Source organism: Vidua chalybeata, chromosome 4 (assembly GCF_026979565.1).
Source record: "Vidua chalybeata isolate OUT-0048 chromosome 4, bVidCha1 merged haplotype, whole genome shotgun sequence".
Lineage (NCBI taxonomy): Eukaryota > Metazoa > Chordata > Aves > Passeriformes > Viduidae > Vidua > Vidua chalybeata.
Window position 1 is genome coordinate 23,440,709 of NC_071533.1, and position 18,162 is coordinate 23,458,870.

Here is an 18,162-nt window from a genome sequence, read left to right on the forward strand (position 1 = left end):
GGCTGTTCACCTAGCATAGCAATGCCTCAAGGAATGGCCCTCCTTGTTCCACACTTACAAATTGTTTTACTCTCATACTGCATTTCTAGTGTTTTTCTCATAGTGGCATAAATACTAACACTGCTTTCCCTTCCATGAAGAAAAGCTGCAAGAAAAATTTCAGTGAAACATTCAAAGAGTTAACTGACTGTGAGGTACATTTATGAAGTGTCTTTTAAACAGACATAAACATCAGGGTTTTTGAGGACTGCATAAAAGAGCTGCAACACAATTTGAATAGGTCTAAGTCTTCTGCTGTAAAGAACATAATATACATATATTTCACCTGGTTGCATCTTATCCACCTCCATTACTAGCACTTCAAGTGTATACTTCATAATCTCCATGCTTTCAACTCCACAGCAGACTCATTAGTATCCCCAGTTATCAAAAAATAAAATACTGTGTCCACGTTGTCTTCTCTCATATGTATAACTTATTAAATGCAGCAGTTTTCAATATTCAGACTAATAAAGGAGTTCACATGAGTGAAATATGGTCAATATTGATTTTTCATAAATTTTCATAACAAAGCTGCACAATAAAGAGAACTAAATGTGACAGTCGAAGATGTAGACCAGAACCACAGACTTTTAATATCTGAAGCATTTATTTTCTCTGTTAAGTCCTCCTGAACTGGGAGTCTTTGGTAATTTATTAATCTCTGATCTCACTTGAACCACTCCTTGAGAGCACAGGAACTCAGAGAACCTTTTTCACCTGAAACAAAAAGTGCAGCCTGCTCAAATTAAGTGTCTCCATTCTAAGATATTTCAATCCTTTCTTTGCAACAGTTTCATAAGAGATTCGGGGAAATACATTGCTCTATGATCACCTTGGATGAAATAATTCGCTTGGTTTCTCCCAGAAGCTGGAAAAGCTGAAAGTTAGAAGGACAACAGGATCTTCAGAACACCAGATAATAGCAAATTGGAAGCCTTACCAGCTTTTGTTGTTACTGCAGAAGTGGTTGTCTTGACAGTTGTGGTTTGAATGCCTTCTTCTGAAAGAAACACAGAAAGAATCATATCACTTCTGTACCTTCCAGATCTATTTAGCGCTACATAGTCATAAAAACAGAGAGCAGCTGGACCTTCCTGGAAAATCAAATTCAGAAGCTTATCAGCAGAAGCAACCAAAACATATAACTCTGCTACCAACATTTTCAAGCTATAGCCTAAATCTCTTCATTTTGCCCTGACTACTGTAATGGGAAGCATCTGCTGCTGCCTCCCACTTTGGACTGCATGCTCTTTTCCTGGACTAGTTGGGAGGGGGGAAACGGAGGCAATTAAAGTGGTTTTTGCTATCTCCTCCTCTCCTTGAATACAACCACAGTTGTTCTGAGTCTTCAGAGTGGAGGATTAACTAAAATAACTGGCCACAGGAGTAAGCAGCCCTTCTCCTGCCTTGAAGTAACAAAATTGTACTAGCTCCCTGGCTAGTACAAGCACTTCAGGAGGGCTTTTCAGCATCACCCTGATCCCTAAATGCGAGGGGAAGAGGAGAATTCCCAGAACATGGCTCGAGAACCACCACATTGAAAGACAGACTTTCCCCGCTGCCCTCAATGCAGTGCTCCAGCTATTAGGGTTTTACTGTCATAAATGATGCCAGTCTTAAAAGGTCATTAGAAGGTAGCTCTTCAATACTACAAAACAAATAAATAATCCAAAAAAGAAACGTCAACAAACAAAAAGCAAAATAATCTCTGTCTTTTCTTACTGTGCTACAAGGTTGTAACATCATAACTCAAAACGTGTTTTGGCTTCAAACAAGATTTTCAGTCTTATTGCTGCGGTGTTTGTATTTTTCTACTAAAAGAAGGTAGGGGGTGTTGAAAGGGGTGAAAAAGCTGCACTGACACAGGAACAGGCATTTCTCAACCAGGCATTTTAGACTGCTGTGAGACAAGTATGGGTACATTTGAGGAGGAATAGATCAACTCTGTAACTGAATGGGAGAGGAAAATGGCACAGGCTAATCCCCATGTGCTGTCAGGTTTGAAGCGTGACATCCTGTCAGGCTGCATTAGCATGCTGTAATACAAACATGCTAAACTGAGTCAGGACAGCATGTCAGTATTCTTGTGTGACTCCATTCATGGTAATATCTGCTGGCATTCTCTCTTTTTTTGGCTACAGGGCAGAACAGTCAGTTTTGTTCCCTTTGCTTGGTGTACTGTGCTCCAATTAAAATTTCACGAGCATCACCCAAAGCCTGCAAAAGCCACAGATCTAACCTGGGAAAAAACCCAACCAACCAATGTAATACAATTGCAGGGGCTCTGCAGAAACATATTAAGGTCTAACCAGATGAGTCCTTACAACTCCTCTCCAAGCAGAGTGTTATCAGCCCTCTTGACACCTGCACATTTCTAACAGGTCTCAGCCCCTTCCCAGTGAGCCTCACTTTCTTGGGCATCTTTTTTAGGTATGCTGTTGCCTCCATAATGCCTTGTCATAGCACATGCTGTCCCAGTTTGACATGGGCATATCTTATATAAAATTAAATGAGTCCCCTATGGGCCTGCTGCTGCCCCAGCTCTACTCCCCAGAACACATGGACACAGTCACACCATGCACAGACTCGTGCACACTGCATTTAAAATACAGGTTTTCTTGCCATGTGGTTACCCAGTCAGAGTAATGCTTCATAGCCCACACTTGAAAAACTTGGAAAACAAATTTTATCCAGAGAGACCTAAAGGCAATCTTGTTTCCCCAAATGGCAAGCATTTTTCCATCTCTTCATTCTCATTATGTGCTGCTGACAAAGCTCCTATAATCCCCCACACCACAAGGCCACAGCAGTAGAACAGAATGTTTTTTCAACAGTGCCTACATTTCATATGGTTTTGTTTTAACATATCTCAGTAGCTACCATGTCTGCAATGCCAGCTAAACGTACTAGCTGGCCAAACAGCTCATTCCCAAACTCACTCTTCCCAAAACTCTTCCTCTAACTCAGCATGACTTTGTAGGAAGCTCATTGCAATACTTAGATTATTTATCCTTTAAACATGTTCCATTTAATAACCATGTTGATAGGCCAAGGTTTCCTCAAAACTAAAAAAAAGTGAATATAAGTCACAGTTTTATTATGACTCACTATTTGTTGATTTTATCACAGGTTGGAGATAAACTATGATAAATTCAATTAACAGAGTACAATAAAGTTTTATGAATTAATTGTTTTCTTAAAATGGTGAATAATTAACCATACTTTAAAAATAAGTCGAAAATATCATGCAAAAATGTTTAAAACGTGTCAGGATTGTGGGGGGAACTGTTTGATTAAAAGATATGATAGAACTGATAGAATGTTTTTCCACACCATCAGGAATAAGATATGCTCTTATTTGCAATTTTAAATTGTAACTAAGGAGAATCCCACGGGACATAAAAACAAGAGATCAAAAAAATGATAGAGAAAATAATTTTCACTATTAGAGATGGCTGATAGACAAAGAGAAGGACAGAAATCTTAATTTTTCTGCTCATGTCAGGTTGGCTGCAGGCTCAGATGATGGACAACTAAGTTACAATTGCCTGTTTTTTTAGCAAATTTGAATGCAGTGATCCCTTTGATATGAGAGCACATGGATGTACTCTGATGTAGGAGTGGCCAAAACCTACTCAGCCACTGTTTCCACACAGAAACCACTGCCATTTTCTGTGTTTGCTGGCAATAAACCCAGCTAAAGGAGCATGGGCAACACATGATGCAGCATCCTTTAACTCCCACAGGAAGTTAAAAGGCTCTCAGACACAATACTGTGCTGATGCTAGTGGTGGTAAGATCAAAAAAGAAAACAAAAACAAAAACAAAAAAACAAAACCAAAAACAAACAAAACAAAACAAAAAAAAACAAACAAAAAAAACCAAACAACAAAAAAAAAACCCCACCATGTTTTAAAGCAGATAATATGGCAAAAAGAAATCCAGACTGGGAGAAACATAACAAGAGAGGAATTAGAGAAGGGCAGAAAGGTCCAGAGACAGTAAGACAGGGTCACAGGGAAAAATACAAAGGAATTAAGAAGCGATCCAAGAACATGTGACACATGGCCACAAGACCAAACTGAAAAGAGAGTAACTGTTGTGGTTTGTTTGGTTTTTTTTTTTTTTCAGGTTCACAGAATCTCCATTTATTGTCTTTTCTAGGTTAGATTTAAATGATATAGTTGTTCCAAAATGAAAGCATTGGTCTTCAGATTTTGAAATGGAAAAACCAAAACACTGAACTTTCTTCTTTTAAATTCAGAAGGAGTCCTTAAATTTAGACAGGGCTGACTGATAGCCACAGTTGTCCTCAAGACTGCAGCTTTTGATGTAGGCTTCAGTCTCTAAGATCTGAGCTTGGAGTTCTCATAACCTTTTTTCTCTCTTGTTTATTATTTTTACCTTTACACTGGAAAGATAGACAGGTTCCGACCTCATGTTAATTAGGTGCCTGTTATTGCTATAATCAGGACAGAAAAAAAAAAAAAAAAGGAACGATTGCATATTATTATATCAGTACTTCTGTTTGTACCCTACAGGATACCACAGGTTACCAACCACAAAGTTTAAAACGCCACATGAAACAGATAATACAAAACATTCGCCAAAGCAAAAACATTTTAAAATATTAATAGACAGTTCAAAATATATATTGATTATATTCATTACATGAATTACTGAATTTAAGTGCTGTATGGTTTGGCATCAATACCTAACTTCAAAAATAAATTATTTTTATGGAGAAGTCACTCTTGTTACAGATAACAATTGGAATGGCTTGTTTGACATTTCTTTCACTTGATATTACACTAAACAGACAAAACCACATGGCTAAAATCCTTTCAATCAGATGAAGTACTCGGTCCAGCTTCAGAAGCATGTGAAAAAGGATGTGGATTCCTGCAGGTGGGGAGTTAGCAGAGAACCATAAAAATCATCAGGAGTCTAGAGAAAAATGACCTCTCAAGGAAGGATTGCAAAAATTGCATTTGCTCAGCCTAGAGAGGGAAGGATTAATCGAAGGCACAACAACAGCAGTCAGTAGGTGAGGAGTTGCAGCCAAGACAAAGGAATAAACTAATGTCCACTGAAGTTTGAATGAGAGGTAATGGACAAGGGAAATTTGGACTATAAACTCTGCAGGTATTTCGGTGCCTGTGTCTAACTGTTGGCATAACAGCCAGCAGCTGGTTGCTTTCACCATTTTGCTGAAGAGAATGTAATATATGCCCACTCAAAACCTGACCAATGCTCTATAGGCTCTACCTGGGAACAATTGCCAAAGAGGTGTCCTGAGGAAACCTTCACACAATAATTCTTTGCTCCAAGGTTATAAAGCAGAATCTACAGGTGTTTATATTATGTTTGGCTATTATATATTATCATAGAATCACAGAATGGTTTGAGTTGGAAGGGATCTTAAAGATCATCTAGGTCCAATCTCCCTCCTGTTGGCAGGGACATCTTCCATGAGACCAGTTTGCTCAGAGCTCATCCAGTCTGGTCCTGAACACTTCCAGGGAATAAGCATTCACAGCATACCTGGGCAACCTGTTCCAGTACCTCACTTAACTAATTATACTCTAATTCTAGTAAAAAATTTCTTCCTAATATCTGATCTAAACCTACTCTCTGATCTAAATCTACTCTCTCAGGATGTTATATTATGTTTTTTTGTATAACCCTGGGCCTTTGCAACTACACATAAGTCATGGAGAAGTCAAAGCTGCTTTTTTGATTTCTGTTTTTCCACACCATCAGGAATAAATCGTGATCTCTTTCTAGCCCATGATAATTCTGCCAGCTCTCATGACTGTGAAAGAGCCTCCTGTAAGCACTGTCCCAGTAGTACCCATGTAAAGACTGTATAGTTCATAAAAGAAAAAAATTCCTTTTTTGAGAAAGTGATAGCTGTCCTTGTAAGAAAATCTACTACTAATCTGGGAACTCAGAGGTCCCAAGAAATAAATGCTGCCTGACACCGTACACAACTTGTTTACTCTTACCTTGGAGCTCTGAGGTCTGTTACATTTTCTCTTTCATTTAATGCTGCTTCATCTCTACATGCTCTTAGCTGATCTTTCCCCAGGCCCAGTACAGTCCTTGCACTTCTCCTATTTCTGTTTTCACTACTCATTTGTCTTTCTTTCCAGTGCATGACCATTTACCCTAAACCTTGAGCTAAATTTATTTTTTCTTTTGTAGTGCATTTTGTGTAAAGGCTCACACATTATCCAAAGAACAAAAATACAGATGTACTGATAGAAGAGGTTTAAGTGCAATTTTAACAGTGCTATTTGAAACCATCAACTCCTTTCTTGCTATTCAAAGATCAAAAAAAAAAAATCTCTTAATGAAACATTCCAGAAATAAATTTTTAGAAAAAAGGGAATAACCCCCCCGATATTTTTTCTGAAAGAATTAATCTTATAGAAGTAATACGGTTTCTAGTATTTAATAGTTTCTAGCATTTAATCCTTAAGGACTCATACTTAAGATTTTCCTTCTATAGTCACATAAACTAGATTTTAAATGGGAACCAAGGTTCTGATGTAATTCTGTGAATGGCTGAAGCTGATAACAGCTGACACAGCAGATTAAGTGTGTAGAAGGATATTAAATTAAACAAAACCATTTGCAAACTTCATGAATTTGAAGCAAACTCAAAAAACCTTACAAACTTTGTGGTTTTATATTTCTTTAGTGTGCAAAGCAATACCTAAAGTGTGGCATGCCTCACATACACATTCAGATGTGCCTGTGACAAGACCTGCACACAACCACTCAGGCTGTGACAGTCCCTGGTGAAAGGAAACCTGTGTCCTCACTAACAGCCCCATGCTAGTCACTGCAACTTCACCAAAAGCTAGAATTGCACAGTGTTTTTCCAGCCTGGTCTCACAATGGCTTTGCATTGCTGCAAAAGCTCTTAATGCAGCCTTTTTCAACATAAGCCATTTTCCACCTCAGGATTTTCTCCGCTGTGAAATTCTCACATTGGCAGCTGCAAGGACAATGCAGAGCCTGAACACAGTTACACTGGCCATGTTTAAGGTGAACCCCTGTGAGGTGTATTTAGATACTACAGGCAATGCTAAAACCATAAGGTAGGGAGAAAGGCCACATCCTTTGCTCCTGATGCCAACCAGCTGGAAGCATGTGATTCCTGCTGCCTAGGGAGGTGGGAAACCACCTCCAGTTTGCCAAGCTGTTACCTTCCTTCCAGTCACGTTTCTCTTCAGTAACAAACCAAAAACATACCATACAAATCCTATGTGGGGAGATCTTACATTTAAGGTCAACTTTCTACTTCTTCTCTGTAGCTGCTGGTCCTGCTTTGCAGGCTGGTGTCACACAACAGAGACAGCCTGCTGCAGAAGAGTGGGGAAAACTTACAGGCATGAGCATAGGGGAAGACACAAAGGCAAGGAGAAGAAGTTCCTGGGCCAGAGAGAGACACAGAACACTCTCCCCACAAAGGGCAAAAGCACCTGAAAACAGCTGAAAGAGGTGGATATTAGGGAAGAGAGAGCATAAATGTAAAGCCCCATAGCTGGAAAAGGAGACAGGGACAGGGCTCCTCCTGCATTGCATGGGAATGGGCAGCAGCAACTGGGGCAATGTGGGATTTGGTTTCTACAGAGGAAACATAAACTGGGTGGGCTGGAGGCAGCTGGCAGCAAGAGCTGAGGGGAGGAAGGAAAGGGAGGTAGCTGCCACAATTTTTCCAGCAGGGAACAGAGAGAAGGCAGGAAATGCAGCTTTGGTGTCAGCAGTGCCCAGAACTCCTCCTGCTCACCCAGGTGTAGGGCTAGCATGACCCAACACTAAGCACCAGCAGAGAGCTTCTGGGAATTACCAACCCCCAGTCAAAAGGCTCCCACAAAGCCTGCTCACAGCACCCAGCAAACAGCTCCTGCTTAGGGACCTGCTGCACAGAGAAATATTGACAAGGCAGATGCCAAGGACCAGCCTCAGCCAACCTGGCTGTAGGTTGGTGAGGGCTCCCCTGCTCAAAACATTAATGAGAAATGTTGGCCAAATGCCCCTGTGTTACTGAGTATTTGAAACAACCCAAGCACAGCATAATTTGCCTCTTTGCATGTCTGGGCATAGAAATCTGGGCACTTAAATAGCCAATTTTAAGGGGCTTCTTTATTGCCTTAGAAGAAATGCAAATTCCCTATGAAAGGCTTTTAATCACAAGTTTTCTCAGTGTGCCTTCTGCTCGCATGAAGGTTGGTGGATATCTGTATTACTGTGTACTACAGAGGGATGAGTACATTGTTTGCACTCACAGAACAATAAATGTGCTCAGCATGTTCATCAGCACTCCAGCCTTCCTTGAACGAAGGCTCCAAGTTCTGCACTTCTCTTTATTTAAACCTGTTAGAAGTATTTAATAGGTTTTAATTAAACCATTTAAAGCTATTTAAACCACCAGATTGCCACCCTTTGATTTTGATATATTTGTTTGTCCATGTGTAAGATAAAAGTTAGGAGTTTCTAAGGACTACATTATACTACAGAAAATGAACTTCCACCCCCCTCCTTGTGTTAGTCAAACTAAATAAATTTGAAAAATATCCTTAGAGGGTGCAATTTTATATAGAAAGCTTTATACATATTGTGCATTGCTGAGCAGCAGAAGAAAAAGAAATAAAGGAGAGCCCCTTTCCTTGCAACAGGAAGGAATAAGTGTTGGTGCAAGTCACCCCCATCCAGAAGGCAGAGAGAAAATTGTAATGCTTACAATGTCTTTTCCTTAACACGCTATTGGCAAGCCTATTTTTGTTTCCCATGAAAGAGGACGTTTGGGTAGGGAGATACAAAGCAGCCAGAGCAGAAGCTGAACCCAGGTCAATCAGAAGCTCTCCTTTTCAATGTGCTGCAGAAGTTAGGAAAGTCATATAGCTCTCTGCTATGTTTGTGACCCAAGTGCATCTCCAGCAGCATGACTAATTGTATAATTCAGGAAAGGGTCACTGCAGTGTCTGCTATGATGTATTTATTTTTAGAACATCCGGGATCAGCCTAGACACCCATTTTAGCCACACCCGCCCGTGCCACTCTGTTCCTGACAAAGCTCTGAAAGCCTCTGGAACATCAAAAAGCAGTTCCTGTCAGAAAACTCTGTGGAAACACTGTAAATTGCTTCTATAATTAATGTAATTCCGCGCTCAATGGTCCATTGAGACTCTCTTCATCTTTTCCACACTGCCTAGAATGAAGGTTAAATGGTACAGAATATGCCAAAGGGATGGCCCCAGATGGGCTTTGCAAGCCCTGAGTGCAGTACAGTCTCACTGGAGTTACTTTATATGCAAGGATGAAGGGTATACTTTGAAAATATCTCATTTCTCTAATTGGCACATACAGCTGATGAAGACCTCCTCTTGCCTCTAAGTTGCCAAGCTGATGGAATACTCATGTTATTCCGAATTTCTACCAATCTGATACAACTGCTAAGGTCAGATGCAAAACTGAAACTCTTCTTACAAGCTTTATGTAACAAAGTATTCCCATTTAAAAACAAAGCTGTTACTACAAAGAGCACTCGAAACAGAGTGTCAGCACTGAGGACTTATCCTATCAAAGAGCAGTGGGAACTGCTGCATTAGCCACGCTGGCTCCCACTGCTCCCGCTCTGAAAAACAGCTTCCTAAGGGAACAGAGTGGCCCACATTCAGGATGCTCAGGCATGTCAAAATTCCAGCTCTCAGTCAGTGCACTGGGGAGCCATAGTGAGCTGGGAGCTGATCCCATCATGCTGGTGAACAGCTATAGACATCCCTTGTACTTTTATTGGCAATTAAAGCAATTGTATTCCCATGACAATTACAACTATTACATTGTGAATAAGCTGTTCTATTCCTACACAAACCTTTCTGCTCTTCTTCAACCTTTCCTCCCATGAATGATCAATCCCTACTTTCCATTTTGCATCTGGAAACAGCAGTTTCTGCCAGCTCTTAGAAATGCAAGGTGAAAGCAATTAGGGAAGAAGCAGACAGTGCACTACAAGAAAGCATCTCTAAGTCAGTAAGATAAATTGTGCACTAGTTCACCTAAATTCAAGAACATTAAGACATGCCAGCCACATGACTCCATTAGCACTGGGAATGGCTTGCAAAAGTAGTGGAATCCTCTGGAGCCATTTGGACTAGACAGGATAAAATGTGCAGAGAACCAAAAAACTGCTGTGCACTGGGATTTTTTTTTGCCTCTAGTATGTGTGCTGTGCCCTTTCCTTGCACATCTCAGAGACTGGGTTATTTGGCATAGATCTCAACTTTTTTTTGCTGTTGGCATGTTGTAAACTAGTGAGTTGCTGCAAACCCAACAGTTTCTTAAATACTTATACATTTGCTATCATCTGTCATCTGAATAACAGCAAATATATTTATAAACTACTCTTATAAGAAAAAACCTTCCTAAAGAGAACTTAAAATTGCTCTGCTGGAAGAGCCTTTCTGGGCAGCCAGCCTTTGGTGTAGCTACAACCTGTAGGGGTTATGTGATCTGAGTCAAAACAGAGGATGTCCAGACTCCATCTGGACTCTATAGGATGTCCAGAAAGCTCCATAATTCAAAGAATTCAGTACTTTTCAGAAAAAGGTTTTAACAGTCCTATGCCAAATGAGTAACAACAGTGGAATTGCACACTGGTCCCAAACACTTTATTCAATACACCACAAATTTCTGACTTTATGAGCATCTGTAGGAGTTAGGGGTAGATGAGGTTTGACAACTTGGCAGGATTTTCAGAGTGTCTAGAATTCCTGGGTAAAGAAAATCCCCAAATTATTGCTTTTGTGGACTTTGAATGACCATGGAAGCATTAGCCATGTATCGTGTCAAAAGCTGCCCCTCTCTACTGGACATGTGACCAGGAATTTGGGTGGAAGGCATTTGAATTACATGTTTCTTTGCAGAGTAACCATCAGCTATTTTTGCCATTTTGTCTAGAAATATTTGGTGATATTTTGCTTCTGTAACCTTTGAATGAGTTTGCAAACACCTATATTTACATCATCTATATTGTTGTGATATATAACCCATGCTGAGATGAGGAGGAGTAATTAATCTGTCTACGAAGGATGATTTAAGGCTATCCTCACAATGGGATAGATAGAATCCATATAATAATGTTAGAAGGTTATCAGCACTGTATTTCAAATAAAACCTTAGACTCAGTATTGAGCATGAGAAAAAGTAGGGAAAGTAGTAAAAAAATAAGGAATATATGGGGTTCTGATCACTTAAAGGAATTAATATGCAGTGGAAAGACACCTCAACAAATAAGTATTTTATAGGGGAAAATAATGCAAATCAGCCAAGAAGGTTAGAAAATCTCTTGGCACTCTTCCTCAGACCAACTAAAAGCCAAAGCTTTCACCATTCTTATCAGTTGTTGCTTCAATGGCCAAATTGAGACATTTGGCCAAAACCAACATTAATCTCCTGCTAAAGAGTACGAAAGAAGAAATCTGCAGGAAGAATAAACATCTCATTAATATCATAATGTTAATTGATTTAACCCTAAAGTTACACTGACACTCCTCAAACCAAGTACCACACTGAGAAACCACACCATTAAGACAAACAAAGTGTGCTTTTTAGAATGATTACTTATCTTGAAGAAATCTTCAGACAGCAAGGCTGGCGTAGTGCTCCCATCCCAGCAAAACACAATTTTGTCAGAGTGATAAGACAAGGCAGAATGGTTACAGCAGATAATCGTGATGCAAAATTATGTGCCACTTGCTCTGTGGTTTCAGAAACCTGAGATGCATTGCTACCTACAACATGCAGCTAACATCCAGAAGTACATTACTGCCATCAAAAAAAGAAAAAAAAGAGAAAGGATTCAAAATTGTTGTAAAACTACTTTACTGATCTACTGATAAACAGGATAGAATTTGCACTTGTACCAAAGGCATGTATCCACTTTCCACATAAAAGCAGTCAGAAAATCCTTGCCCTGTTCCTAGTTTGAAACATAACCTTTGGAGCATCATCTAGTTAGTCTGGCCTGAAAGGGGTTGTTGGCTACTCTGACTGCTGAGAAAGAAAGTATTTTGAAATTAATTTGGACCCTTCCAGACCAGCCTCTAGTACCTGTGTGGGTGGCAGCAGAGGGCTTCCTACCCCTTCCTACAACACCCCAGCAGCATCACACTTGCTGAATTTTATTCCAAGTCATCATATTAGCAAGCGATCATCAGTTCAGTCTTCTCTCATGGGGAGGTAGGGCCAGAAGGCACAGTGTGGAGATAACATCATATTAAATTGTGTAAAACCCCATTTCCTACAGCAGGTAGGTCTGGCTGATACCACATGCCACTGTTAGGGCATCCAAGGATCCATTTTCACAAGAGGAGTGCCAAGGTATTGCTACCTGATATGTCAGCTGCTGGAACAATGACAGTGACTTGCAGGGCAGGAGGTGGCGCAAATCAGGGGTTTGACCCTTCTGTTTTAAAGGAAAACCTCTTTTAATAGAGAAACCCATTTTTAGAGTGCTAGTTGAAACCAAAAGTAATTGTTTGTCTTCCAAAGAAGCCAAGTATTTAATTCTTGACTTGTATTTGGAAATAACACCTGCTACACAAAAATCCAACTTTGTCTCTCTGTTTACAGAATTGCAAAATAAACCCATTAATGAGTCTTCCTTGAGCCACTGCAGCAAAAATTACAAACAACACCACCCTCTTCCCCCTCCACTTCATAAGGGCCATAAATAAAAATGATGGTTTTCCATGAGATTTTACTAATTTTACATGTTGAACTTAGTCTGGCTATCAAATAGTACCAGTTAAAAGTACTCCCATCCCAAGGTTAAGAGTTTCTTAAAGATTATTTTCAATTTTTACTTTGGCAGTACAAATTACAGTACAAAAAAAAAAAAGTTGAAGTACTTTAGCAGGTTTTTCCACACAGGACTCAGATGTATAAACAATCTGAGTCCAAATTCAAGGTATTTCCTAGTTAGGAAAAAAACCCCACAAAACCAAACCAAACCTCAGCAGATCTTTTTTCCTAATTTATAAACTAGTGAAGATTAATAAGAACTCTAGGTTTGAACACAGATAAAAAGAGTCAGCTAAAGAAAAGAGAAAACATTCTGGTAAATTTTCAGAAAAGACAACCAATTTTTGGGCACATTATACAGTATTATGTATTCCCAGGTTTGGAGCTGGATGCTGTAGGCAACTTGCCCTTCATACTCAGTTTCCATTTATTTTGGCTGTAAATCATAACCAAGCAGGTATCAAGCCATCTGCTTCTATCCTCAGTAAATGCAGTAAACTTGCTTTCAGGTTTGGGGATATAATATGCAGTTTTCTTCTGTCCAGTAATAAATACACCTTTAAACTCCATTAGTCAAAAGCTGTCCCAATATGCAAAGGATCTAATGAATTAAAGGAATGTGGGGGGGAAAAAAGAACAAAAAAAATCTGCACAGGAATAAAAATTCAATCTTCAAATCTTCAATTAAAGACTATCATAATCTCCAGCATTATAATTTTATTTTTCACAAAGCTAATCTTTGCAAACTGCTAGAAACAGTGAAAGCACCAAATTTTTTTTTTTTCCACAACAGGAAAATCCTCAAGACATCCAAAGTTTTGGTTCAAGCAAGTTAAAGGTGTAAGAAAGTCATATCTAAAGCCTATTCACATTTCTCAATTTTTCAGAAATAAGACAATGATCCACTTTGACCGTCTGTGCCTTGCTGGTTGTCCAGAGAATAAACATGAATAATAACCCAGAGTGAGGTGAGACCATTCTCAAAAGCTTTCACTGCTCAAAACAGTTTAGTTAGTATTTAATTTTAAAATTTAATTTTTAAAATACTTGAGGGCTTGTGAGCAGAGAGCACAGAAGCTGGAAAAGAAAAGGCTATCCATCTCCTCTAATTTACATCAACAAGAGCAGCATTCAGACAGCAGCAAATGGGTGTAGTAACTACAAGAGCCCTGGCTTAGTAGAACTTTTCTCAAGCTATTAGCCTGGGAGTTGGGATTAATCAGCTGTGCTGTAGGTTTGGGACGCTACACAGCATCCCTGTAATGAGGAAAGGGGCTGGGAAGCTCACATTTTAGGGCTGATCCACAGTGAAATGGAGCAGTTCCAAATTACTTCAGGGGCATTTGGTCCAAACTCTCAATGCCAAGATTTTCTCCTACCTTTCAAAAAAGAAAGCCACCCTTGTTTCTTTGTAGTTCCATCAACTTTGACAGATAAAGCTACTTCTGGCTGTCAACAGGGGTCAGCACACCCCACCCCTGGACATGTCCAACACAAGGTGATTCATTCCAGCCCCTCTGCTCAGGTGCACAACCTGGACACATCCAGCCCGATGCCAGAGGAGCACAGCCCACTGTCCTCTGCCATCATTTCTGCAAGAAACCATCCTGCGTGTCTCAGTGAGAAGGATGCAGTGCTGTGCTACCAGCACTGTGTGGAGGATGTTTGCTGTGCTGTGCAGCCACACTGTATTCCAAGACCAAGGCACAAGAAAATGCAACATCTAAGCACTTACATTATAAACATATGCCAAGGCTTCTCCTCTCATCTTTTAGAAGGAAAAAAGTTCACATTTACACATTTTTAATGTAATTACATCCTAAGGCAGACTCAAGAGCATTCCTATTTGATTACTACAATTTGACATTATATTTTTGACACATCCCAGTGCTGCCTGTTTAAAGCTAAAAATGCTATGAACTAACCTAGAAAGCATTTTTATTTGAGCTACATTTTGGAACAGGTACAAATAAAGGGCAATATGCCAGGAGAACTGAACACCTTGAGATGAGCATGAAGGAACTCCTGTTTTAAGCATGTCATTTAACTCCCAGAAGGTTGAGAAAAGTCTAGGTAGGAGGAACAAGTTGTCAGGGGGCTATCAGCCTCCACATCTGTACATAACTGAGCCTCTAGTAATGTGCTGACAGAGGGCAGACTCCACCAAAATCTTACAGGTTTTGAGGATGAAAGACCCCAAGACAAGTTAGAAAATCACATAGAAAAGCACTATAAGCATACAGCTGAAGACAAAGGATGAAATTTGGAAGCCCCACAGGAGACCAGGTATGTTCTTTACTAACAACAGTGGAAATGTCCTAGTCCACTTCTGTATGATATACAAAAGATACACAGGCAAGTACCTTGTGTGTGGCACATGAAAAAGTTGGAAGCCCACACATTTGTCTTGGTGAGCTTTGAAGGCAAACTACTCCAAAACCTGGGGGAGGGAATATTAAAACAGCAGGGTGGGATTTAGCCTTCACTAAAATTATATTCTATATAATAATTATATTATTATTTATAATTTTAAAATACTACAAACAGCTGGAGAAAAGTCTTGTTGCTCTCTCCAATGCTCAAGAAAAGGAGACTCCTCACCATCACTTCCCACCTTCATACTACAAGATTCTGTTGTTACAGCCCAGATGACTAGAGCTCTTTAGAGATCACAAAAGGTGGAAATGCAAATACTTTGGTCCAGTTTTGCACAACAGACAATAAAACCACTCCTGTCTTAACAGGTTGGTGCATGGGGCTGCCTGAAGCAAGCTTGACTAGAGCATATAACTTTATCTTTCACAAGGTACTTTATCTTTCACAAGCATATAACTTTATCTTTCACTCCAAATTTCCCCATAGATTTTCTTAATTTTCTAATGTGAATTTACCAACAGAATTTCACTACCACATCTACCTTGCAATTAAGTGTTAAAAATACTTTTTTTTTTTTGTTTTTACAGAACGAAAATCATTCAGAACAAATGTATCATACATAAAATCTGCTTATTCATTGTCATCGGTTCTGCCATGTTCATCTCATGCTCTTTTAAGAAAGGACTGTACAAAATTAGCAGAATTCCTCCCACCTTTGCATATTGTTTTCTGGTAAGCTTTATGGACTGTTGTGTTAAATATGCTCTTTTTGATGCAACTCCACTTTGCTTTTCAGAAATTGTGAAATTAAAGCTTTGACAATGACAGGAAGACTATTTTTACTAGGAGTAGCAGACAGAGAATAAATAGTACCTCAACACAGACTTTTGGGGATTGTACTTAACTTTAAAAGCAGTTCTTTCTGTGGCACAGGCTTATTTTTAATCTCCTTTATTGATTTGTTTCCCTAACAGCAACAAGCCCAAGCAATAGCATACGATACACCACAAAAGACTAGATTTCAACACATAACCTGAGCAAAAGTTGATTAATTTCGTCTAGATCAGGTAATCTGGTATTATCAGATTTTTAAGTTCTGGTTAATAGATCCTTTTTAGGCAATCTAGAGGCATTTGTGGAAGTTGTAGCCCAGAGAGACAGGAAATGAAAGCACAGTTAAAAAACATATTTTACTTCAAATGTATCTTTTGGCAAAGGTGATGATAGACTCTGGCTCTTGTTGCAGTGTCTTTCATCCTTTCAGGTTTTACTAGTTAATTCCATTTTAAAACCCTGATCTTTCAAGCTGAAGAATAACAAAAACATCAGTTCAATGACCACCTGAACACCAAAAGTTGTATTAAATCTGTGCGTTTAAGAACCATATCTACAAGATACTGCACCGAGTAACCAATACGACCCCTAGGTTTGCACCCCTCATTATCTGACACCTGACAAATATTGTAAGTCCCTATATCTTTGGGGCCAAAACGAAAATAATTTCTTAGAGACATTCTTGGTGCTGGCATAGTGTCAGGGAAAACTATCAGGATGGATCTAATTTGCAAGAGCAAAAATTGCAAAATCTTTCAGGCATTTCAATTGTCCCCTTAAAGCCATCTTTGCAAAAAATGCTTTAACATGTAGAAGAAAACCAGAACTGAAAACTTTTGTAAATACACCTCCGCTTTTGACTCCTCTCAGATTTAGGAGCTTCATGACACCTAGAAAGAAAGCTGTCACAAAAATACAATGGCAGGAAAGTTTTTCACAGAACACATTTAAGTCAACTGCCAGTTAGTACCTTCTCCTCCAACACAGAGTCTTTCAATCACTGCAGTAGAAATGAAGAAAAAGCACCCAGCGACTGACAGCTCAGCTTTTGTTCACAAACCACTTGAGAGATGTGACAAGTCTATCCAAAAAAGCCAAAGAACTTACCTCCTACAGTGCAAACACAGAGTACAGCAAGGAAAAAGCAAGCAGTCCCCAGGAGCTTCATGCTTGGTGGTAGTGCTGTCAGCTCTCCCTTGTGCAGCTGGGCAGGGAGTGCTCTCTCACTCTGAGGCAGGCCTTAATTACTCCATGGAAAAAGGTGTGTGGTGACTGTGCCTGGTCACTGCCCATTCCTGCTTATTTTGGGGACTTTGATAAAGAACAGGAGGAAACACAACATACTCCCTCTGGGAGTTCAGTACAGAGGAGATTTATTGTTTCAGTCCTTACAGGAACTCCTTTTCTTTGGCAGTGAACCATGTTTTTGTTAATACATTATTTTGTTCTTCTTCAGTCATGAGGTCAGGAAGGTTTCTGAACAGAAGCAAATCTTTCCTTAGGATATGCTATACATCACCAGCTTTCACACTGAAGCTTAGGATACTTTTAAAGCACATGTTTGTCAGCAGTGAGTGAGCCCAGGTAGAGGGGGATAACACAGTTAGGAACAGAGGAGCAAAACAAGCAACAAGAGCCCTCATCTGGCTCTTTTCTGGGCAGTGTAAAGTGGCCCTGCTGAAAATCACAGCTTCTTCATGTTAGAGAGTCTCCCTAGAGAGCTGCCATCCTGCAACCAACAGGATGCAAGGCCCACCAGAATAGGGAGAGGAAGTGGCTCCAAGGAGATACCCCAGTAGTGAGAGGCTCTGGGCTGTGCATAGTTAGAGCTGGGGCGGGGGGGTTTTCCTTTACATGAAAATGGGTCCTCTTTTTTTTTTTTTTTTTTTTTTTTTTAATTTGAGAAGTTGCAACTAGCCTTGACTGTATCTGCTCCGTTAGTAATGGAAAGGTTTGTTTATTCCTCTGTTTAGGTACTTTCTGTGTCATGGGATAGGAGTACAGACCCCCAAAGCAAGCCTCTTACCTGAGCTGTGTAATCAACCAGCACAGATTCTCTCTCTTCTCCTCCTCAGGACACACTGCAAAATTTTG

General features: G+C 39.7%; 1 protein-coding gene across 1 annotated transcript in view; it reads right to left on the reverse strand.

The window, feature by feature from the left end:
* The window catches only part of EMCN (endomucin), a 53,303-nt gene extending 35,996 nt beyond the window's left edge, over window positions 1-17,307 (reverse strand). The window contains exons 1-2 of the mRNA XM_053940663.1: window positions 17,176-17,307; window positions 983-1,042 (exon numbers count right to left, since the gene is read on the reverse strand). Of these exons, the coding sequence (XP_053796638.1) occupies window positions 983-1,042; window positions 17,176-17,236 (121 nt within the window). The 5' untranslated portion in view covers window positions 17,237-17,307. The remainder of the gene's footprint in view (window positions 1-982; window positions 1,043-17,175) is intronic.
* Window positions 17,308-18,162: the final 855 nt, after the last annotated feature.